Raw genomic sequence first — 25,290 nt, 5'->3', positions numbered from 1 at the left:
TTCCACCCTTTGGTAAATTTAACCACTCGTAATAGGCTACACGTGATTGTTGGAATACATTTTTTGAGTTAATTAAATATCTTACAGAAATTACCTGCAATGAACAAGTTTAAAAGGTTTTGTGTCTCTAAAAGGACATGCTCATAGTTAACTACTGACTGAACAGTTTTCATCCACTAGAGTATTGCGTGATTATCTTCAGGCATAGTTTCAATTTTTAGCATTCTTACAGTGTAAGCATAATGACCTCATTGTTGAGGAGAAGGCAGGAGTGTAGGTGTGTCTTGTTATATGTGTAAGCATGGTGTGAAGTACTTTTAGAAAGTGAGATGAGGAGTACTCGAAAGTGTGATTAATTTAACTGGCACATTACATACATATTTACATGTCACATAATTTAAAAAAAAAATGCGCCTCAACGTGAAAGACATAGGGTGATTTTGTTATGTTTTTAATTTGTTAATGTTTAAAAAAGTCATTAGGAGCTTTTATGTTGATAAACATTGTTTGTTGAGCAGAAAATGCACAACATGCTAAGGGCAGCTGTTGCTATTTTTGGTCAGCTTGTGTAGAATCCATGTCAATCTTAAATCTTTGGCGAGATTTTCTTTCTTGTTTTTGAGTGTTTGAGGAGTATGTTAGGATTGACAAGATTGGATAGATCGAGAAATAAAATTGTGAGAGCCAGACCTGGAGTAGTCGTGGAACTGAGCAGGCGTGTGGATGGAGAGTACTCTGTTAGTTTGGACACATGGAGAGGATGGATGAGGGGCAAATGTTGAAGAGGATCTACAGATTAGTAGTAAATGGAAGGAGACCAAGAGGAAGCCCGCGATTGACGTGGATGGACAGTGTTATGAGTGCACTGGAGGAAAGAGGTCTAAATATAGTGGAGGCTAGAGCTCTTGTTGGTCATAGGAATGAGTGGAGATGTGTTGTAAAAGGATAGAGGGATGTTTAGATGTGTTCTGAGGGATGGGCAGGGCACCTGTATGATGCGGGAGGGGTAAACCAGTGAAAGCTTTCTGGCCCTGCTGTTGAAGAGAAGAGTGTGTTGTGTCAACCTGACCCAAGTGACATGGCCTCTTTTTTGTTTTTGTTGTTTGGGCATTTGGGTTGGCCATGGTCAATTTTTGTGTGTGTTTTTTGCTACTTTCTCCTTTTTTCTTTTCTTTGTTTTTGTATATGTGTTTGTCTTGCTGTCGGTCACCCCTTTTGAGGGATATGACCAAGGTAGATGGATAGATAGATATTCTTATGGTCTCTAGCGGTCTTTCAGACTCCCTTACCTTTACATATACCTGGCAAATAGAACTTTGTAAGTAACTGTCTTCAACCTTTTTTTAATGTCACGCTGAATTCTGAAAAAGAAACTCATTTGATTCAAACCGATTCCAAATGTTCACTTTGAAGTTTAAATCCGATACATCAACGCAACGAATTGGAAAACAAAATATTTTGTTCGGTTATGACTGTCATTTTAATATCTGAATTAATTGGTTGTTTACGAGCAAAGTGGCTCCCTCAGAAGTTTTGCAATTCTTTTTAGTTCGTGGAATAATTGCACAATGTTTTGTTGTGATGAGGCATTACTCAAAGCCCAGCTGGCCCAGATGAATTCAAGTCGCAGTCTGCCAAAGTGTGCAATCGAACTCCACCTCCAGTCCTTTCATAAAGACGCGCATTTAAGCGAGCCTCCTCCTGTTTTGCAGTCTGGTGTTCTCTGACTCTCACTTGGCATTTTTTGCTCATGACTATTTTTTTTCCTAACAAGTTTTCCAGATGCTGCCCTAGATTTACTCTCCTTACACATTTTACAAATTGCCTTTTTTCGTTGACTTTATAACATATGTTTACCAATCAATTTTAACACATCAATTTTATAATTGCACATTATAGAGGTGTTGTTGTGTCAGGTTACTTGAATTCAATGAATGTCTTTGAAATAAGGAATGAGTAGTTTGCAGAAATGTGTGGGTGAGGTTTCAGAGGTTGGGTGGTGGTGCAAGGGGACGACGTTCAGAATAGAGCTCTTTGTTCCATACGCTATCAAACACACACTGACATGTTTAATCGCATTAAAATCTAACATTTTTAAAACTTATCAATGCTATTTAAAATCTTTTTAAGTCTTTTTTCTGTTCTTAAACGACACAGAAGAAGTCACGGAATAATTTGTTTTCCACCAATCCAGGCTGTTGTTTACATACAGTATTTATTTAGAATATCTGCTCAAGGGACATAGTTTGTCTGCTCCCTTTAACCTGAATTGTTGTGTTTGACCTGAGGGCAGTTAGAAAAGCTATCTTGAGTTTGTGTCACTTAAGCAGGAAGTAAGCAATCCTTGCATTTCAGGAGAGCTGTGACAGATCCCAGGAACGCCTCTCCTCCTAATTGCTCCATGCTATTTTTAACTGAGGGCTCTCGTCTAAAGAATCTTGCAAAGTGGAAAACAAGTTTGGCATGCGTGTTCTTCTTTTACATTAAGCTACAATGTATTTTAAATACTATTTTAACTTCTGTACCACGGTATGTACGGACACTGCCCTACTTCGAACGAGATTGTTCGTAAGTTGAATTTGTTCATAAGTTGATTCAGTGCTATGTTTTGTATGGAATGTATGTTTAAGGTTCATAGAAGTATGTTGATGTACGTAACCTGTATTGTTTTGAAACTGAAAAAGTTTAATAAAAGAATATGCTCTATAACGTTACAAAGCAGGCTGAATGATGACGCATAGTACTGAATAACAAAGCTACACATTAGGCGCTGACATTCTGTTGTATGTGAAGCCCTCTGTGACTCCTTGGGATTAAGGGCTATACAAATAAACTTGACTATAAAGATAAATAAAGTAAAGTTTAATTTACTTTTGGAAGTTAGGCGACTTCTTCCTCTGCGGTCAAAAGTGGACGAAAAAAAAGCAATCCATTTGCTCAACCGCATCAAACTTTCTTATTCCGTTTTCATTCAAAAGAAACGTCTTGCCTCTTCACACTTTACACCAACCATATTTAATGGATGCATGAGATATTAAACAACGAAACGTCAAAGTTCTTAGCGCGCTGAAGATGGTATAGACATAGACCGTATAGAATGTTTACACATGAACTAGGAAGAGAAAGCGGATTTCTTCTTCTGGGTGGATCCTGGGTGACCTCTCACAGTGCCACACGCCGGTAGTGGCGGAAAGAAGCACTACAGTAATGTCATGTACTCAGAAAAAGGTGCACACATCAAAAAAAATCTAACTTACAACAATGTCCGGACATTTTTCGACATCCCGAAAAAAATGTTCGTATCAACCGTTTTGCCTAAGTCGAATGTTCGTAAGTAGGGCAGCGTCTCTTTTGTGAAAGAAAAAAACGTTACTACGTAAGAGCTATTAACATTCATTTGAAGTATTTAAACAATGAAAAGAAGTGATGGTTGTTGAATGATCGCATTCACACAAAAGTCATAGACGCAGCACAAATTTGCAAAAAAAAAAATGTATCTAGCGAATATAATTCTTTGTCAGAATGCGCGCTTTCACGACATGACTTCATTAAATCAATAAGCATGAATCAATTCTGCGGCGTCACATTTGTTGCTAACAACTATCATCATAACGAGCAGACTAGAAATGTATTGTACTGTTGTCTTTTTTGTATACCAACGCATTGATTGTTTGTGTAGCTGATTTATACACCCAATTTCCTAAATTGCAGCATATCTAAATCCAATTGGTCTGAAAAGGTCAGCCACTGTCTTCTGCTGAAATTATTAAACAGTTTTCATTTTTATTGCGTATAAACCTTATGTGAAGGTAAAACAACTGGTATATTGTTTAAATATTTTACTCCAAACACAACCTCGAAAGATGGAGGCTCGTGTTATTGGAATAATAAAGAGGTGGATCAGCCAGAAAATTATCGCTCGCAAGTACCCGCGAATATTTGCATGGTCTTTCAAGTGAACTATTTAAAAAGTTCAAGTAGTGAGCGCCATGTAACCTGATGATTGATTAACCACTTGATTAGGGATCGCAAGGAACACTCCCTTATCTTTTTGTTTTCCTGTTTTTTTTGTGTGTGTGTTTGTAGCAAAACATGCTGACGTCTCATCCTGTATAATAAAAGATAAGGGGTATGAGGATGTCACTGAGGTAAAAAACAGTTACTTTTGAAATCCCTTGTTTTAATTTACTGAAAAAGCATTTTGTCATTGTACACATAAATATCTCATCTCATCTCATTAGCTGCACCGCTTATCCTCAGTAGGGTCGCGGGGGTGCTGGAGCCCATCCCAGCAATCATCGGGCAGTGGGCAGGGGACACCCCGAACTGGTTGCCAGCCAATCGCAGGGCACACAGGGACAGACAACTCGCCCGCTCATTCACAACTAGGGTGGATTGGACCGACCAATCCACCTGAAATGCATGTCTTTGGAATGTGGGAGGGAACCGGAGTGCCCGGAGGAAACCCACGCAAGCATGGGGAGAACATACAAACTCCGCACAGTAAGTCCGGTAGCTGGATTTCAACTGTCCTGTATTCGGAAAATGGTGCACACAATACAAAATCTAACAGCAATGTCCGGATATTTTTTGACATCCCGAAAAAAAGTGTTCGTATGTAGCGTTTTACGTATGTCGAATGGTCGTAATTAGGGGAGCATCTGTAGTCACATTTTACTCACCAAAAATCATTTTTTTGTGCGCACTAAATCGATCCTCCTTTGTTTCCTCAAGAAAATTTCAATTACTCTATTGTACAGATTGTGCATTTCAGTTCCAAGTTATTGTCTATCGTCACTGAAGCGAATGCTGAATGTCGAGCCAGCCCTGTTGTTTAGCGTCAGTTTTTAACTGTTTTGGAGCTGAAAATGTCAGTTTGACATAAGCGGTGTACATGGGATACTTTATTTTCCTTTACCTTTTTGTTGCAATATTTTTATTACTACCCCTAACTCAGTGGTTCTAAAATAGTGAGGCGGGCTTCCCTGGTGGGCGTGAGACTCTGTCAAGGGGGGCGCTTAATTTTTATTTTATTTATTTCTTTTTTGTTAAACTGTCCGAGATATTATTGGACCTGCACCTCCCCTACACTAGGGGGCAGTAGCTCCCTCACCAACTCAAAATCTGATAGGCTAAACCAACAGCTTTGTCTAACCTGCAGAACTGATTGTGAAAGCAGCCTGGTAGATTTCTGACCCTTACAACAAGTAGTGGCTAAAATGTGACTTTTAATTTTTTTTTTATAAGCTTAAATATGAATGCACACATCTGGAAGCAGCACTGTTAGGGTGAAATAAATGGCAGGAGTTATTTAATTATGTATGTAGTCTTCATGGACAAAAGATGATCATTTTGATGTCAGTAGAATAGGCCTTGCAGACCCTGACAGCACATCACTGTGTTTCCGAAACAAAAAAAGAACAACCATTTTGCAGATTCAATGCAAACTGCATTTTACCGGCAGCTCCTATTCAATTGCTAAATAAATGGGAAAGTGAGAGTGCGCTGTTTGTCTAAGAATTCTTCCCTCAGCTGGTTAGTTCCAGTCGAGCTGAGGCTGCAGAGGGAATTAAAAATGTAAGATGATCGAGGTAGAAAGGAATGATTCATAGCGACAAGAATGGATCGGTTCTGTTATTTGATGATGAACAGTGCTGAGTACCAACGAACATTTGAACACACTGAAGCCGAAAAGAAAAAAACACTGACTTGACCCTTCTCTGTAGAGTAGTGTCAGCAACATACATACGCTCATTTCCCATTTGTCAGCATTGCTGCGGTTTGATTTCCATCCTGTCTGGATGATATCATGGCACGTGTTTGTCAGACTGCACGAGCCGAAATGCAAGACAGAGGGACGTTGGCATCTTCCTGCAAACGTGTGTGCCATTTTCTTCTCCTCCTGCGAAAAAAAAATGTTTGTCTTTTTTGTTTTCTCCAAATTTGAAATGGGACTAATTAAAGAGCATTAGCGGTTACAAGGGCAGCACGGCGGCACAGTGGTTAGGCGTGTGTGGCACAGTTCTGAGGTCATGAGATCAAACTTCCTGTGTGGAGTTTGCATGTTCTCCCCGTGCTTGCGTGGGTTTCCTCCAGGCACCCCGGTCCCCTCCCACATCCCAATATCTCAAGGTACAAATATTTTTCAAAGTGCACTTTTATATGGTAGTTTATGTATTTTCAGGTTCAGGGTTCAAGTCCAGCTACCGCAGTCTCCCCGTATAGAGTTTGCAAGTTCTCCCGATGCCTGCGTGGGTTTCCTCTGGGCACTGCGGTTTCCTCCCACTTTCCTAAAACATGCATGTTAGGTTAATTGGCCGGTCCAAATTGTCCCTAGGTGTGAATAAGTGAGGTGATTGTCTGTCCCTGTGTGCCCTGCGACTGGCTGCCCCCTGCCCACTGCCTGAAGATAGCTGGGATGGGCTCCAGCACCCCCGCTACCCTACTGTGGATAAGCGGTGCAGATAATGGATGGATGGATAGCGGTTACAATTGCGGGGACCTGACCTGTTTATGACTGTTTTGACTTCTGCTTTTTGTGGCTAATTGTGTGCGTTGGATTTATAAGAATAGTGATGTTTACATAGGACTTCTTAGATTGGAGGGAGAAAATGAGTACACCCTATTACATCCGTAATTACATTTTAGTTTCCTCTCAGAAGTTTGCTATTAATGTGGATCTTCAATTGCTACTCAAGGTTTGTTAGTTTTGACACAAAAAATATGTTCTTGTTAATATAATGATGTACTTTTTGAGAGAACGTTGGGTGCCACTTATTTTGGAGAGAACGTCGTTGGGCTTCGTTCCCCAAAAACACGCAGAGAGGAGATATGGCGAAAAGGGAACACGCTTTATTGCATTCGGGACACGTTCCAAGTTCCAGACGTTCAACATTGGCTTTTATAGTGTTCTCAAATAAAGTTAAGATATCTCGTGAGGGTCGTCCGCCTCTCAGCATATCAGCTTGTGACCTCTTGCAACAACGTCATCCCACGACCTTCACCAGATGCCTGCATACTTATCATTAGTTATTATCCATTTTCCACAACAGTGCATTTAACAAAAATACTTAAAAAAGCCTGACAAAAAAATCTTCATTCTAGACTGAACAAGGTACCATTTTGCAATCCATCACCGAATTAATTTAAACACATTACAGGTAACAGCTAACTTGCGACCAGGATCAGTTCCAAGGGACAAGTTGTAAATCCATTACAATTGTGCAATCTGTTACCAGTTGCTGAGCATAGTTCTAGATTGCTGTGCCGGCTGCCTGCCAAATTGGTTGTACGTGTTGCCGGGCTGCTACACCCTGCTCCGCCAGACTTCGAATTTTAAAAACGAGCATCTAAGTACAGGCGGACTTATACTGAGCAGGTCGTATGTCGGATGGATCGGTATTTTGTAATTCATGCATTTTATTCTGTACCTTACTTTACCACTCTAAAGCCGATGTGTCAAACTCATTTTCACCAAGGGCTACACTAGCGAAACTGGCTGTACTCAAAGGGCTTGTTGCAACTTATAAATGTAACTACTCTTTAAATGGGCAGTGTACAATATTTAGTGCCTCCTAGTGGTACAAAAAGAAATGGATTTGAGCCCTTTGAGACTCCTTGTGATTAAGGGCTATACAAATAAACATGACTTGACTAGGCAGAAATACATGAAAAAATGTGATTTTTTTGATAAATATTTAAAAAAAAAAAATCATAGGTCGAGAAATTTGTATTTCTTTTACACAGTGGAATCTAAACTCAGGTCACCCAAATGTTTGGCATCCAGCCGCCACGCTGTGCTCCGTGGCACTGGCCCTTGCTTGCACCAGACAACACAGTGCCATCTAGTGGTCGAATATCACACACTGGGGCTTTAATGTAAAAAAAAAACTGAATGTATTCTGTACTTAATGCACAACCATTACAGTTACACTGAACAAATAAAGCTACACTTTTATGCTATTAACTAAAAATATCAAACCTCCTGTGACATTTATGTGATCGTTTTTTAATCAATTCGCAGGTATCGTAGTCGACGGGCATTGTGGGAAATGTAGTTTTTGGTCAAAGCAGTCTTGAACAATTTATCCCGAGATGCTCGGACATTTTAGGTCCCGCAGACCAAATACAATGGCGTGGCACGCCACCTTTTGCCTGAGATTGACACACGTGCACTAGAGATGTCACCTTTCCAAATTAAGGAAATTATTTTTATTTTCAATGATGTGTTGCACGCAATATTCAAAAAAAGCTAAAGAGGACGTGCTTCAATACGCTGGTCATTAAATACAGTAGACCGACTTTGGGGATTTATTATAGTTACTATAACAAAGCAGTTTTTTTTCCTGACACACAAACTTGTTCCTCATTTTTATTTTTATTTAAGTAAGGAATTATATTATTAGTTTTATTCCCAGTAAAATAATACAGCCAAGTGAATTTGAAAGGCAAAATGTTCCGTGAAAGCACCATACCCCATTCTTATGTTTTCCTTTCTCCTTTTAGACCACGTCTTGGAGAAAGCCATGCATAAGTGTGTGCTGAAGCCCCTCAAGCCCGTGATTAGCGCCACACTGCAGGAGTTCCAGGTACGCAGCGGGGAGTGGCAAGAGCTGAGGGAGAACATGTCTTTGGCCAAAGCTCGCCAGCCGCATGAAATGGGCGTAGAGGACACCGTGCCCCCTGATCCCATGGCTGTAGAGAAGATCAAGTGCAGGTTTCACACCATGTGCAAGCTGTACTCCCCGGAAAAGAAGGTCACCATGCTACTGAGGGTTTGCAAAGACATCTACACCATCATGGAGGATAATTCAGGTGAATTTGATACATTGTTCAGGTTTAGAACACTGTGATGGTAATTATGATGTGATATTGTAATACGTACTATTATAGTATGTGTCTAAATCCAAGAGAAATTAATAGTATTGTATGGTATTTATTTATTCAGCCAGTATAAACCATAAACATGACATACACAAGAAATCATTTGGCACGCGAACACTCAATAATGATAAAATAATAGATTTAAAAGAATAAAAAGAATAGATTAAAAAAAGTACCAGTACCTATTACTTCCTCTGCCGTCCTCACTACTGATTCCATCTTTGACAATTCTTTCTGGTTGACGCGACCAAACCAAACTGTGATTGACCTAGTTAAAACGGATTCAATGATAGCACGATAAAAATTGACTAGAATGGATTGACGGACTCCGAATGATTTGAGTTGACAAAGGAAGTAGAGCCTTTGTCTGGCTGACTTTAGAATATCAGTAGCATTGACAGTCCATGTGAGGTCATCTGACAAGTAAGTACCTAGAAACTTGAATGAATGGACCAGTTCCACCTCACTACCATTAATTGACAGTGGCACATGCGGGGGAGGCTTAGTACGGAAATCTATTATCATCTCCTTAGTTTTACCTACATTACTCTCATGACACCAGGTGGAAAGTGAATCTAAGGTACCCTTTTTGTAATGGAGAGTAAAAATTGAAATGACAGTATTTTTTTATACCAGAAGGTACACCTAAAACCTCTAAATTGGCCCAAAATTTGAATGTGCACCTTATAATCCCGCATACCCTTATATTCAGACAAAATTGGAAATGCGTTACCATATTTGTGCAAATATGAATCAGTTGATAAATTGAATTGGCGACCACAATTGCTCAATAAGTGGGGGTCACTAGGCCGCTAAGAACACAATTGCGTGTGTCTATATTTCAGAACGACCGAATTACTTCCCACAATGCTTCTATCATTATTCAGTTCACAATCTTGTGCGCTTGGTTGTGAGTCGGGTGCACCACGAACTTGTTTGTCTGACAATATTTTCACTGTCAATAATTTGGTACTGAGGGTTTGCAAGGATATCTACACCATCATGGAGGATAATTCAGGTGAAATTGATAGATTGTTCAGGTTTAGAACACTGTGATAGAAATAAGACAGTGTTTTTTAACCCTTTTTGAACAAACGTGTCAATGTTAAGGCAGTTTTATGCAATTGTGATCAGTGATATATTCTTCCTGATTAATCGATGCATAATTAACCGCACTTATTCTTGTGTAACCCTAACATTTGCTGTGAATTCTATAAGGAAAAACACTTTACATTACAATTTAGACTAATTATGATGGGTGCGCCTTATTATCCAGTGAGGCTTATATTGTGGAAAGTCCAGTCATCCTCAGGTTCTCTTTGTTTAGGACGCATGTACGGCGCAGATGACTTTTTGCCGATGCTAACCTACGTCTTGGCCCAGTGTGACATGCCACAGCTGGACAACGAAATCCTTTACATGATGGAGTTGTTGGACCCTTCGCTGCTTCACGGAGAAGGTACGGTCATTTCATTCAATTGAAACGCCTCAGCAATCAACATCTCGAAAAAGGTTGGAAACCTAGATTTTGGGGTTTTATTAGGATTTAGAAATGTAGGCGTACAGTAAAAGGACTTGCAGATTGGCAATATGGATTAATTATAACGAAAACTTTATGAATTATAAATGCATTATGTTATTTTATTGTTGCAAATTTCTAGTAAGAATTCAATAGAGCTGTTTTGCACATAGGTTTAGTGACAAAGAAATCGGCTTGGCTCCTCATTTACTGTATTTATGAACAAGGCACACTCCTAATTTTTGGTTAAAATTTGGTATACATTTTTTTTCAAAGCCCTATCTGTTATATTCCATCACTTGCTGTCTAATGTGAAAGAAAACCAGTGTCACAGAGCACTGCGTAGCAACAAGATCCCAGACAAACATGGTGGCAGCATCTATGTAGGGATTTGTTGGATCTAAAACGACCACTGAAGTGTGGGAGAGCTAAAAAAATATTGGCTAACGATAGAAAATGCACCAGGCAAGGATTTAAGTTTTTAAACCAGTTACAACCGAGGAGATGAGTTCTTTCCATACTCTCTTACTCAATCTCGATCTCAATCTCGGTCATCCCCCGTCTACCTCTGTGTTTTATTGAGATCACAAGACATGGAAAAGTACTGGTATGTTGAGACAAAGACAAAAGACCAGCCCCCTGGAAAAGTACCAACACCTTTAAACAAAGACAGGAAAGCTAGGAGACGACAGCAAACTGATTAGAAATACACACCTTGAGCAAATACATTTAAGCCTACTTTACAGGATTCCACTATATCAAAGATATGCAAATATCTCGAAGATTTTTTTTTATAGAAATTAACATTGGAATGATAGTTTATATATTTTTGCCTAGTATTCAAATCAATGTTTTTTTCTACTAGATGACTTTTTTTATGCACCACTAAGAGGCACTAAATATTATACATTGTCCTCTTAACTTTTCTTAGCTCAAACTAAGCATTCTAAGTGACAAACACCGTTGAATACGTCAATATAAACTATGAACATAATACCAACATCAAATTCACAACGTATTTAATGTCCCTCAAAGTACGATTTATCATCAAATACACACTGAAGGGTTGTTGCCCTCGCCGTGCTTTAATACGTTTATTTAAATCTTTCAGGACGATTTTGCCTTTTCTCCATCCTCTTACATTCATATCTGGTACGGTACAAATAGTGTGATAATTAGATAAAATCGAATGCCTTTTTGTATTTCATCTATGTCACTGGAGTTCTAGTTGTTACGATTCAGCGCTCACACCGCTGCAACTCTGGTTCGATTCCTGTTGCAGCCAATGTATTGTGATTGTGATCGCTGTTTTGCAACCAAACTTGGTTATCTTTAGATAGATACAAAAATGCATGGTACACATTAAGAAGTAAGGCATCCAAACAATGAATAAATAAGACTTTTGAGCTGAATTCGTAAAATAGGTTGCTAGTACAAGCAACATCAAACACAATTTACCGCCTTTAGATTGAGCCCCTTATTTGCTAATGCTCACGTGCACTCATTCCATTAGAGCAAGGGTGGGCAAATATTTTGAGTCGGTGTGCTAGAATATTTAGCCATGGGGCTGATCATGGAAACCTATCCATTTTTCATTTATGAATACATCTACATGTTATATTTCTTTACATTTGTTTTGAAAAAGATTATCAGATTGGTTTTGAAACGCTCACAATTAAATACAAATAATATAGAGTGTCAATCAAAATAAAAGCAGGGCTATGCGACTAACCAGTATATCTCAGGTTTTAGTGTATTTTTTACTGTTCCGTGCCAAACAAGTTGCATGTAGGTGGATTAGATTGTCAGAAAACAAACATCTATAATAGGAACACTCCCAAGGCTGTGCGATTTGGCAAATAGTTCAAAAGGTTGTGTCTGCTGTTGACTTGTAAAAACTATTTCGTATTTGGTTGCATGTGCACCGTTTTTATAACTGCTTCATATCTCTTCATATCTCATATCTTATTAAGCATTTAAATAGTTGGGGCGGCAGTAGCTCAGGAGGTAGAGCGCTTGTCTTGGGATGAAGGGATCCCAGTTCGAATCCCGGCTTGTCCGTGTTACATGTCGAAGTGTCCTTGGGTAAGACACTGAACCCCCAATACAATAAGCAAGTTAGCGCCTTACATGGCTGCGAGGCCGCTATTGGGAAATGTGGAGCACATTGTAAAGCACTTTGGGAAGTCATTGACTTGAAAAGCGCTATATAAACGCAGATCATTTCATTTTATTTCATTGGCCAAAACTTGCCCCCCATACTGCACCTCTAAACAGACCACCAGGGGGCACAAGTACTGCACAAGTACTGCACATAAAATTTTGTTGACATGATCTGCATTTTATATAGCGCTTTTCAAGTCAATGACTTCCCAAAGCGCTTTACAGTGTGCATCACATTTCCCAACCTGCTTATTGGGGGTATTAGGGGTTCAGTGTCTTACCCAAGGACACTTCGACATGTAACACGGACGAGTCGGGATTCGAACTAGGATCCCTTGATCCCAAGACGAGTGCTCTACCTCCTGAGCTACTGCCGCCCCAAAACATGTTCCTAAACATTTCCAAGCATTTACTGTTTTTAACATTGTAACATGACGATAACAATATTATGGCCTATTTAATCACAATACTGTCAATATCATTGGATCAGCGTTATACAGCAGACCTTAAATACAAAAATCGGGGATGTTTGACACTATATCTTTTTAGAATGATACAGCCAACTCTCAAGTCTTGAGTATTCATCATAAATACAGATACCACATACACATGTGATTATTACAAACATTTTCTTTTAATGTGAAGTTCTTTCTTTCTCCTATTTGTCCCAGGTGGCTATTATTTAACTAGTGCCTTTGGAGCAATGTCATTGATCCGAAACTTCCAGGAAGAACAGGCCGCCAGGGTGCTGAGCTCCGAAACCAGGAACACGCTCCACCAATGGCACCAGCGGCGCACCACGTTGCACTCGGCGCCATCATTTGATGACTTCCAAGTAAGTGCAACTCGCACGTAACCTGAAAATCTGCAATGTGTCACATAGGCTTAGAAAAAAGGTGTGCTTGAAAATAGATATTGTTAACGTAGTGGTTCTGTGGAGATCTGTCTTAGCCATTGACTGGATTTTATGAAAACTTTGATTTTAAGCTCATGAATTGGCATTATTGCTTTTGATGCACCTGATTTTCGACGCTAAAAATCTTGGGGATGAAAAGGAAGTGAGACTTTACTGGTACTAACATTTTCTCTGAGAATCAATTTGTTTTTCTGCGCCAACATTTTTTTGGTAGCCACTAGCCAGACGTTGGCTTATGTTTTCATGCTACAGTGCTACCCAAAAAAATATTTAAATTAATATTTTTATTAATACCCTTTATTCTTCATTTATGTTGTACGCCTGTCATTTTTTGTTTATTGTGTGGTAATCTAATTTTAACATGTATTTGTTTCATGTTTTGATGCCCTTTTATGATATATAAAAAAAAAAAAAAATACAGACGCTCCCCTACTTACGAACATTCGACTTACGACAAACGGTAGATACAAACATTTTTTTACGGATGTCGAAAAATGTCCGGACAGTGTTGTAAGTTAGATTTTGTATTGTGTGCACCTTTTTTTCGAGTACAGGACATTACTGTAGTGCTTCTATCCACCACTTCCAGCGTGTGGCGCTGTGAGAGGTCACCCAGCATAATAATAATAATAATAATAATTTCCTTGTATTGTCATTCTGTGTAACAATGTACACAGAACGAAATGTCGATTGCACCTGACCCGTTGTAGCGAGCCGATGCAGCCGCAGCCAACAGAGGGCGCCGCCGACCACTTTTTAAGTCTTAGGAATGACTCGGCCGGGGCGCGAACCACCGACCTCCCAGTCTCAAAGCGGGCGCCTTACCATCTAGGCTACTGAGCTGGTATCCACCCCGAAGAAGAAATCCGGCTTCTACTTCCTAGTTTGTGTGTAAACATTCTATACTGTATCTCCAGCGCGCTAAGAACTTTGACATTTTTATAGTTTAATATCTCGTGCATCCATTCAATATGGCTGGTGTAAAGTGTAAAGAAGAGGCAAGCTGTTTCTTTTGAAATTATGATGGAATAAGAAAGCTTGATGCGGTGGAGAAAATGGTCGGAACGATTTTTTTCGGCCACTTTTTTACCCCGGAGAAGGACCTCTTCAAGCGTGTCTTCTAAAAGTATGTTAAACTCAACTTTAACTTTATAGAGCTTATTATTTATAAAATATTTATTTTTTTAGTACAAAACAATACAGGTTACTTATACAAGCCTTAAACATACCAAAAAAAATCTTAAACATAACAGCTCCTCTCTTCTTTCCACTTTACACCAACTATATTGAATGGATGCACGAGATATTCAACAACAAAAATGTCAAAGTTATTAGCGTGCTGGAGATAGTATAGACATAGAGAGTATAGAATGTTTACATACGAACTTGGAAGAGAACGCTGTATTTTCTTTTTTTTCTTCTGGGTGAATGCTGGGTGAGTTCTCACAGCGCCACATGCTGGTAGTGGCGAAATGAAGCACTACACTAATTTTCTTTACTGTAATGTCCCGTAAAAATGTTCCTATCTACCGTTTTACTTAAGTCGAATGGTTGTTAGTAGGGGAGCGTGTGTTTTACTTATGTCACTCTTGGGCTGGGCCGTGAGAATATTGTCAGACCTTTAACCAGTCCGTGGTACAGTAAAGTTAGCTAAACAGTGGTCTATTGGACATGATTTGTGTTTATCAAGCTAAATAAAATACAGTGGAACCTCCGTTCTCGACCATAATCCGTTCCAGAACCCTGTTCGAAAACCGATTTGTTCGATCACCGAAATCATTTTTCCCATTAAAAATAATGTAAATCGTTTTAATCCGTTCCAACACCCTGAATGTTTACCTTGAATGTTTAACGTAAAGCTAACCCAGGCTAATCGTACGTTCGCGTTATCGTAATACGAAAGATTACGCTAACATGAACGTGTAAAAATAAAAAAAAAAGGATAAAGAAAAGAATTATGAATAGGATTTCTTACCTTTGTGGTGGTCAGCAGAAGGCGCAGGTGGATGGTGGGGAGAGGAAAATCATTAAAAGTTTTTCTACCTCTTCCAAAACTTGCGGCCGTTGCTTGCTTATAGCACTCACTCCCTTAGCCACATCACTAGATGTCACAGCCTCCTTATTCTTTAGTATCGTACTGATGGTAGATTTAGCCATGCTGTATTCCCTAGCAAGACACTCGCACACCTCCTTCACATTTTGCTATTTTTTCTTCCTTAAATGCAATAGTTGTACGCACTACTTTTCTTTTTTCACCTGTAGCAACTTTGCCGCTTGCACTGACTTTCTCCGGAGGCATAAAAAGGGTCTAAAACACCCGTACGCCGCTCAGCATTGCACCCTAGCGTACGCACTCACGCATTAAAATGAAAAATGAAATGAAATGATCTGCATTTATATAGCGCTTTTCAAGTCAATGACTTCCCAAAGCGCTTTACAATGTGCTCCACATTTTCCCAAAAGCGGCCTTGCAGCCATGTAAGGCGCTAACCTGCTTATTGGGGGTATTAGGGGTTCAGTGTCTTACCCAAGGACACTTCGACATGTAACACGGAGGAGCCGGGATTCGAACTGGGATCCCTTGATCCCAAGACGAGCGCTCTACCTCCTGAGCTACTGCCCCCCATTACCGGCGTTCGAACTCCGATTTTTTTGACCGAACAGCGAAGCAAGAATTTCTCCGATTTGTTCGAACTGAGAGGCGTTGGAAAACCGAGGTTCCACTGTACTGTGAATTTCCTGTTTTTTATGATTTTTTTAAATTCTTATATCTTAGAACTACCTACGGGTGGCGCTGCAAGAGCTGGATAGCGGCTGCACCGCCAAGACGCTGCAAGTCCGACCTTATGCCACGACGGAGGAGGTGTGTCAACTCTGCGCCCTCAAGTTCAAAGTGTCGGACTCGGACAACTACGCCTTGTTCCTGCTAATGGAGGGAAGCAGCCAGCAGCTGGCACCAGACACTCATCCCCAGAAGATCAAGGCCGAGATCCACAGCCGTCCCCGGGCTCCGCCCTTTAATTTCGTTTACCGGCGCGTGGCAAAACGTGGCGAAGCTCCCTCGTCGACCCTCCCCGACTCTTCGCCCGACGAACCGCCTCCCGGGAAAAAAGCCCACCCGAGTCCCGAGGATCCCACTTCCGACACCGACCTCCGACTGTCACGTTAACGGAGACACCTTATCGCAGAGTTTCTGGAGGACACGCTCGATGGAGACCGCCTCCCGGCGTTATAACTTCTCTTTTCGGAGGGTCACGCTCAACATCTTATCAGTTTAAGCAGACAGGCGGAGGAAGAAAGGAGACACGAAAGTGAAAGTCGGGGTCTTGTGAAACCATCTATGCCAGGCGACGCTTGTTTGTGGATCTTACGAGAAGATCACTGGTTCTCAACTGGTCTCACTTCAAGAGTCAGCGTTACACCCTAATGACAAGCTGCCAAGCAAATCAAGAACACATTTACACTTCTCGAATGAGATGATTTGTCAGTTTAAGGTAGAGATAGTAGAATAGATTTTCAAAAATTAAAATGACCAGCAAAACAAAAACGACTTATAAGCGACTCCCTCAAACTGCTTTAAATTAGCCGCATGCTAAAAGAAATTGAAAATGTTAATAAAGTGTGTGGCATCGATAATTATTTCATAAGTTAGTTATTATACTTTTGAAAAGCTAAAAATATTACCGTACACCATTTTTCGTATTTCGCAATCTTTTCCTCCTTCGACTCAATCGTCGTCAGAATCGACCGATATGGGTTTTTCGGGGCCGATACCGATTAGCAATATTAAAAAGAGGTCGATAACCGATATTTGGAGCTGATATTCATTTGCTGTGAAAGCATAAAAAATGCCGTAAGACATTTTGAATAATGCAAAAATACACAGAATATTTGCGATAAATTCAAATAAAACTCATTGAAACCTTTCACAGTAAACAAATTAGAATTTCACAACAACTAACTTGAATAATCTTTCACTTAAACCCAAAACTAACAGTGCAGGAAATAGAATTAAGCTCAGCAGCAACTCGTAAAAAAATATATAAAAACTTATATATAAAATAGTGCCAAGATTTTTAAAAAAATAAATCAATAAAAATGTCAATATAACCAATCAAGGCTTAAATTATCTTAAAACAAAAAATTCAAAACAATTTCAACCGAACTCACAAATTGAAGAGTGGGGGCTTTTTTCCCCGGAGCCAGACTGACGAACTAATGTTATGGTAACAGCTAATCACCCAACCTTCCACTTTAGTGTGCTTTTTATGCTCCCTCTCTCTCAATCACCTGCTTGATTGACAAACTGATGTCATGATAAGAGCTAATCTATCAGCCTCCTCCCGAACGTGTTTCCTTAAATTAAGTGAACTGCACTTTTTACGTTATCCCTTAATCACACACATGCTTTTCGACCACGGACTATTCAAAATCTCAATATTATCAGCAGTCTTGTTTCACAGGCATATTGGGACTCAGGAGTTATCATGGCTGACACTGTTTACTGCACGCTAATGTTGTTTTTCCTGCTTTAGTGGCTCTGCCCCCGGTTGCATATCCAATCAGAAGTCGCACGGTAGGTTACGTCACAGATAGAAGGCGGTAGAAGGGACTCTGCTTCATCTGAGCCTAAACAATCTGCCCATTGAGTAAATAAAAGTACCAATATTCGTCAAATTCCCAACTATCGGTGCGGATAATCGGCCCGCGCGATATTATGGGCTGAAAAAGGAAATAAAACCAATAAAATGAGATGTGTTCTCTCTGAATCGATTGACTAAATAGGAAGAAGGGATCAGGCAGGGCATTATCGCCATCTACTGGTAAGTTGTGTAATTGACCCTTCTTCCTAGCATTATTTTGCCACAGGCAAAGGCCTTCAACCTACTCAAAAATGGTCCATGACCCACTTTTCTGGTCACCCACCCACCCGTTGAGAACCACTGGCGTAGATCTAATGTGTCAAACTCTTGGCTCGTGGGCCAAATGTGGCCAGCCACATCATTTTATGTGGCCAGAGAGACTATGACTAGAGAATCACAGGAGAAAAATGAGCCGCACGTTGACCGGCCAAAGCCAGGCACCACTCGCAAAGCACCCACTGCAGCTGTATTTGATGACTACCATTAATCGACCAGAGAACATTGAGGAAACTCATCCCAGTGTCATTTTATTCAAAATAGAATTCACAGATGTGCTGTATAAAGCAATACAAACAATAGGTGTCTTTGCAAATTTTTAAAGAAGCTTAAGGTTTTTTCTATATTAGAAAGGAAATCTAACAGCAAAGTTCCCATATTAAGGTAAACATTTTTATGAAAAAGTACGCAGAAAGACATTTTAATTGTCAGATCAATCTTCTAAATGAGTGTTTGTATGCTAATTCTGTCACTTCCCAGTCTGAGTTTCCGAATGGGAAATAAACTGTAGTGGAAAGGAATTTGGTTTATTTTTAAAAAAATGCAGATTATAAACCCTACAATAACTTAAATCATAGTACAGGGAAACTAGTTTTGAGGCAAGAAAACCCTCAATAATTGTTTTATGATCATACCTTATATCCCTGAATCATAATATAATCGTGAGCCTCCTAAAAGACCCCCAGCCCAACGGCCAATTTATTATGCTAGTTTACAAGCTGGGCCCCCGTGAGATTATTTTTCCTATCTTGTGGCCCCTGAGCTGAAAGGAGTTTGACACCCCAGGGGTAGACATTTGGCGTTTGCAATGAATTTTAGAAAGGAGGGAAATGAAATGTTACATACATCTTCTTTTACTTACTACAGCACCTTGTCGGTCAATGGTATGATTTGTGTTTTAACAGTTGCTGGTAAACTGTTCCTTGTTTTATCTGTGACATAGTGCCAAGTTTGTAGTATTTGCACAGCTAATTTGTTTTTGAGATGATTTCCTAAAACTGTATTTACTCTCTAAATGCTGCGCACGATCTCGACATTTTTATCATTTCATTTAACATAGTACAAGTTCGACAGTAAGTAGTGCTTTGACGTACTTGTCCTGAATATGATAACACAAGTAATCCTGTCAGTTGTATCTGTTAGCACACAGATCTTTGTTTGTTTGTCTGTAACAGAGGCATTATTAGAGTTTTGACAAGGTCTCAGCTACTGAAAAGTCACATCGGTGAGACGGTTTTCGATTATCAAGGCCAACTTTTTCCTTTTATAATGAAAAAAGACCCTTTTGAGCTGCTGGACGCTCAGCAAATGAAATTGATGGTTGTACAAAAACACAAAAGCAGGTATTGTGTGAAGACAACAGCAACACATCTGCATTCCATATTGACTTGAATTGTTTTCTTTTTAACCAAATCTGAATATTCGGTTAGCATACACCACGAGGAGAAATAACAATCTCAAATATCGGGATGGTAATTGATAAGAAGAAACGTGATATGTAGTAGCGCATAACATGTACGTTACCTTGTAGCAAGCTGTGCCTATTTTGGGACCAAGTGTTTTTATACTGCGTCACTGTTGTTGAAGTTACTAATAATCATCCAAGTGAATATATTTAACTGCAGGGATTTTTTTCCACAGATTGCTTCCTGTTCTGTAACTCTTCACGGTTTCGCAACCGCAAAATGAAACATTTGTGGCCTTTCGTGATAAAATAAAGATGGTTTTGCACAAGAGGTCTCCTTGGCAAATACTTTTGTGACACGCCATTAAAGTCAAAAGAAACTGAAAACACGATAAATCGAGTAAACATGGGTGTCTGAAATGCAGAGAATAGTACTCTTCCCCCTGTCGCTCTGTTTTAATAGTTAATCATTTAAAAAAACCATTTTTAGCGCTTTACTGAATTACAAAGTCATGACAGGAAAATGTTGCGACAGAGATAGATGAAGGTTGAGAGACTCGAAGAGAAGGAAATTGAGAGTGCCCCTGAGAGGTTCAGAGGACTTGGGAGAATGTTTTCAAAGAGAGGACACTGTGCAGGAGAGAGGAGAGATGGTTGAAATTGATGGATGAGGAAGCAGGGAGGACTGTCGGCTTCTAATTTTAGTTCATTTATGGGACAGATTATCTAGTGAGGAAAATAAGTATTTGAACACCCTGCTATTTTGCTATTACCCCCAATTACAAATCATAGAAGGGTCTGAAATTGTCATCGTAGGTGCATGTCCACTGTGAGAGAGATAAACTAAAAAGAAAAATCCAGAAATCGCAATGCATGATTTTTTAACTATTTGTGTGATACAGCTGCAAATGAGTATTTGAATACCTATGTATCATCTAGAATTCTGTCCCTGAAAGACCTGTTAGTCCACCCATTAGAAGTCAACCTACACTCCATGTATCATCCTGAATCAGATGCACTTGTTTAAGGTTGTCAGCTGCCTAAAGACACCTGTCCACCCCATACAATCAGTAAGACTTGAACTTGTCACATGGCGAAGACCAAAGTGCTGTCCAAAGACCTCCACAAGTCCGGTAAGGGCTACAGAGCCAAGCAGCTTGGTGAAAAAAGGTCCACTGTTGGAGCAATCATTTAAACAATCCATCAACCAACCAATCAATTAATCAACCAATCGATCAATAAACCACCCAATCAATCGATCAACCGACCGATCAATCAATCAACCAATCAATCAAACCATTAATCCATACATCAATCAGTCAAACCATTAATCCATACATCAATCAATCAAACCATTAATCCATACATCAATCAATCAAACCATTAATCCATACATCGGTCAATCAACCAACCAATCAAACCATTAATCCATACACCAATAAATCAACCAATCAATCAAACCATTAATCCATACACCAATAAATCAACCAATCAATCAAACCATTAATCCATACATCAATCAATCAAACAAACCATTAATTCATGCATCGGTCAATCAATCAACCAACCAATTAAACCATGAATCAATACACCAATAAATCAACCAATCAAACCATTATTCCATACATCAATCAATCAAACCATTAGTCCATACATCAATCAATCAAACAAACCATTAATCCATACATCGGTCAATCAATCAACCAACTAATCAAACCATTAATCCATACACCAATAAATCAACCAATCAATCAAACCATTAATCCATACGTCAATCAATCAAACCATTAGTCCATACATCAATTAATCAAACCATTAATCCATACATCACTCAATCAACCAATCAATCAAACTATTGATCCATACACCAATAAATCAACCAATCAATCCAACCATTAATCCCTACACCAACCAACAAACCAAACAATCCAAACCATGAATCCATACATCAATCAATCAATCAAGCAAACCATTTATCCATACACCAACCAACCAATCAATCAAACGAGTCAAGTCAAGTCACATTTATTCATAAAGCCCTTAATCACAAAAATGTCTCTAAGGACTGCATAGGATTACAATTACAAAATTACCTGATCTTAAACCAGCATGCGGGCAAGGAACAACTCAAAAACCTCAGTGTGAGGAAAAAAGAGAAACCTTGAGAAAGGACCTCACATGACCATTAATCTATACACCGACCAACCAACCAAACCATTAATCCATACATCAATCAACCAATCAATCAAACCATCGATCCGTACACCGACCGAACGGACGAAACGATTAAAGGCAAACGACTCGGGCTTATGTGCATTGAGCAATTTTATTAATGCTTTGGTAGCAAAATGATCTCTACAATGACATTTGAAACACCAATACAAAGTAAAACCCTGTTTGAATAGTACCTTGTTCTCCCTCACGTACAGAACATGCACGTCTTCCCAGTAATGCTGTCATTTGAATGAAATCCAGTGCTAAGAATTCGGTAGAATTCCACTACCTTCATGTGTTTTTTTAAAAATCTATTATATCGAACATGAATCTCCATGCGCGTAAACAATTAGCATCAGAGGTCTCACACACGTCCAAACAAAGGAGTACAAGGGTGATCTACATTCTATGAAAATATATTCAACAGATATACATCAGACAAAATATCTATATGCATATATATATATGCATATATATATATACATTTACACCTATTATATACATATAATACATAATATGCAATATATTATCCTTACGGGTACACAATTTCACAATCTCAAGATAAAATTTTCTTTCAAAACATGTAGTAGTTTGGTTCAGTTACAACAAAATATCTTCATACTGTTTTGGTTTTTCATACATGATGCAAGTAGCAGCGGAAAAAAACATGAATATGTATTGTTAATAAAGTGCATGATACTAGTGTCTTGTGTTCCGTACAGTACCCCAAAAGAAGGTTGAGTGATTAGCTGTTACCATAACACTAGTTTGTCAGTCTGGTTCTAGAAAAAAGATCACATACCGGACATTGAAAGAGAAATATTACAACATGTATATTTCCGAACAAAGGATATGCCCCGGAGTCGGAATATATTTCTAAATATCAAAATGATATTAGAGTGCACTATGCAAATCAGACCAAAATGATGTAATACTCGAGTTATTTTCAGGGGAGATACGATATTATTCCGGCTCATTAATGCATCAATGCGTCATATCAGATATACTCAATCACAGTTTTTTTATTTACTAAAAATGTGTACATTTGTAAACACGATTTATGGTTCAGAGGATTTTTTTTGCCCCCTAGTGGATCACAAAAATATACCAGAAAACATTCCCTTTAACAGAACAGTGCGTATTATATGACCACTAGATGTCCCTGTATTGTGTAGCGCAACCAACAGTGAGCGCTAAAAAGCAGAACGGAAAAACACAAATTACAGAGATTCAAAGAGAGTTGATGTGTTTTTTTAAATTATTTTTAAAAATGAGTTACGTTTTTGACCACTAGGTGGCGCCAAATAATACACACAGTCCCCATAGGAATACAGACGCTCCCCTACTTACAAACATTGGAGTTATTCGAGTATTGTGTGCACATTATTACGAGTAGAGGACAGTACTGTAACGCTTCTTTCCACCGTGTGGCGCTGTGAGAGGTCAGCCACTATCCACACCGAAGAAGAAATCCGGCTTCCTCTTCCTAGTTTGTGCGTAACGCTACTATACTGTATCTCCAGTGCACTAAGAATTTTGATGTTTTTATTGTTTAATATCTTGAAATGAAAGTGTAATAAGAAAGCTTGATGCGGTTGAGAAAATGGTCGGATTGCTTTTTTTCAGCTCCTTTTTTTTGGATAATGGTATTTCGGTGTTTTTATTTATTTTTTAACATTTGCGTAGTAAGATTTCGGTAGTATTTTTGTAGTATTCCAGTAGTAACCTTTCGGTAGTAGTATTTTGTAGTATAATTGTGGTTGTGTTTCTGTAGTGTTTTGTATACTGGTATTTCAGTGGTATTTTTTTAGCATTTTTGTAGTAAGATTTTGGTAGTATTTTTGTAGTATTCCAGTAGCAATATTTCGGTAGTTATTCGAGTAGAGGACAGTACTGTAATGATTCTCTCCACTGTGTGGCGCTGTGAGAGGTCAGCCACTATCCATCCCGAAGAAAAAATCCGGCTTCCTCTTCTTAGAACTTCGACGTTTTTTTTTTGTTTAATATCTCGTGCATCCATTCGATATGGTTGGTGTAAAGTGTAAAGAACAGGCTTCTTTTGAAATGAAAGTGGAATAAGAAAGCTCGATGCGGTTGAGAAAATGGTCAGATCGTTTTTTTTCGGCCACTTTTTAGCACAAAAGAGGAAGTCGCCTAACTCTTGAAGCCCATCTTCCAAAAGTAAGTTAAACTTAAAAATTTCATAAAACAATATGCTCTATAAAGATTAAGGTATTTTTCAGTACAAAACAATACAGGTTACTTATACAACATACTTATATAAACCTTAAACTGTCATGGTTGCCATGGCGCCCAATTGGCCGCGCCCGTGTGTGTCACGGTTGCCATGGTGCCCAAATTGCCCCACCCGTGTGGCGCCAGCTACGGCTCGTTGAGAGATTGGCTTTCTGGCTATATTAAGCTCAGCCCTTTCTTGCTTCCTTTGTCAGCCCGTCAACGAACCTCCGCCCCGCAAGACGTGGGTTCTCACTTGGTCCTGTTTTCCTGTTGTTTTGTTCTGTTTGATTTCAGTTTCCAGTTTTGTCTCCGTCTATTATTGTCCTGTTTATTATTTTCTCCAGATTTTATGACTATTTATTATATTACTAATACTATGAAAACAGAGTGTATTCATCAACTAGCTTTTGACTAACTTTCGGCCTGTCCGCCAGCTTCCTGCTACTTTTAATGACTTATTTGGTATATTTTTTTTTTGTTACATAAGACTCCTTCAAACACAATAAAAACAGCGCAACTGACTTACAGTTTTTACCAATGCAGAGTGAATACTGTCACGGTTGCCATGGCGCCCAATTGGCCCTGCCCGTTTGGCTTTCTGTCTACTTTAAGCTCAGCGCTGTCTTGCTTCCCTTGTCAGCCCGTCAACGAACCTCTGCCTCGCAAGACGTGGGTTCTGACTCTGCCCTGTTTTCCTGTTAGATTTTCCTGTCCGTTATTGTTCCCGTTTATTTTGTCCTGTTTAACTTCGGTTTCCAGTTTTGTTTCCGTCTATTTGTGTCCTGTTTATTATTTTCTCCAGTTTTCATTCTCGTCTAGTTTCTCCTGTTCATTTTCGATATCCTGATTCGTTAGCTATACTGTCTGTCCCGTCCTGTCCGGTATCGATCCCATCCGTCCGATATCAACTTGGGCTCGTCGGTCTCTGGCTTCCTGTCTTTCCGCGCCAGACCGGCTGCCTAACGTGCATGACTCCCCATTTCCCGTAAAATAAAAGGCTTGTGTGAGAACGTCACGCGATTGGGTCCTTTTT

General features: G+C 39.3%; 1 protein-coding gene across 1 annotated transcript in view; it reads left to right on the top strand.

Moving 5' to 3' along the window:
- rin2a (Ras and Rab interactor 2a) overlaps positions 1 to 20,134 on the top strand; it is a 48,480-nt gene extending 28,346 nt beyond the window's left edge. The window contains exons 9-12 of the mRNA XM_088351422.1: positions 8,506 to 8,814; positions 10,211 to 10,342; positions 13,237 to 13,400; positions 16,258 to 20,134. Of these exons, the coding sequence (XP_088207548.1) occupies positions 8,506 to 8,814; positions 10,211 to 10,342; positions 13,237 to 13,400; positions 16,258 to 16,650 (998 nt within the window). The 3' untranslated portion in view covers positions 16,651 to 20,134. The remainder of the gene's footprint in view (positions 1 to 8,505; positions 8,815 to 10,210; positions 10,343 to 13,236; positions 13,401 to 16,257) is intronic.
- The last annotated feature ends 5,156 nt before the right edge of the window (positions 20,135 to 25,290 follow it).

Source organism: Urocampus carinirostris, chromosome 13 (genome assembly GCF_059441175.1).
Source record: "Urocampus carinirostris isolate Australia breed hairy pipefish chromosome 13, RoL_Ucar_1.0, whole genome shotgun sequence".
NCBI lineage: Eukaryota > Metazoa > Chordata > Actinopteri > Syngnathiformes > Syngnathidae > Urocampus > Urocampus carinirostris.
Note: the sequence above shows the minus strand (reverse complement) of the source record. Positions and strands in the feature narration are given on the sequence as shown.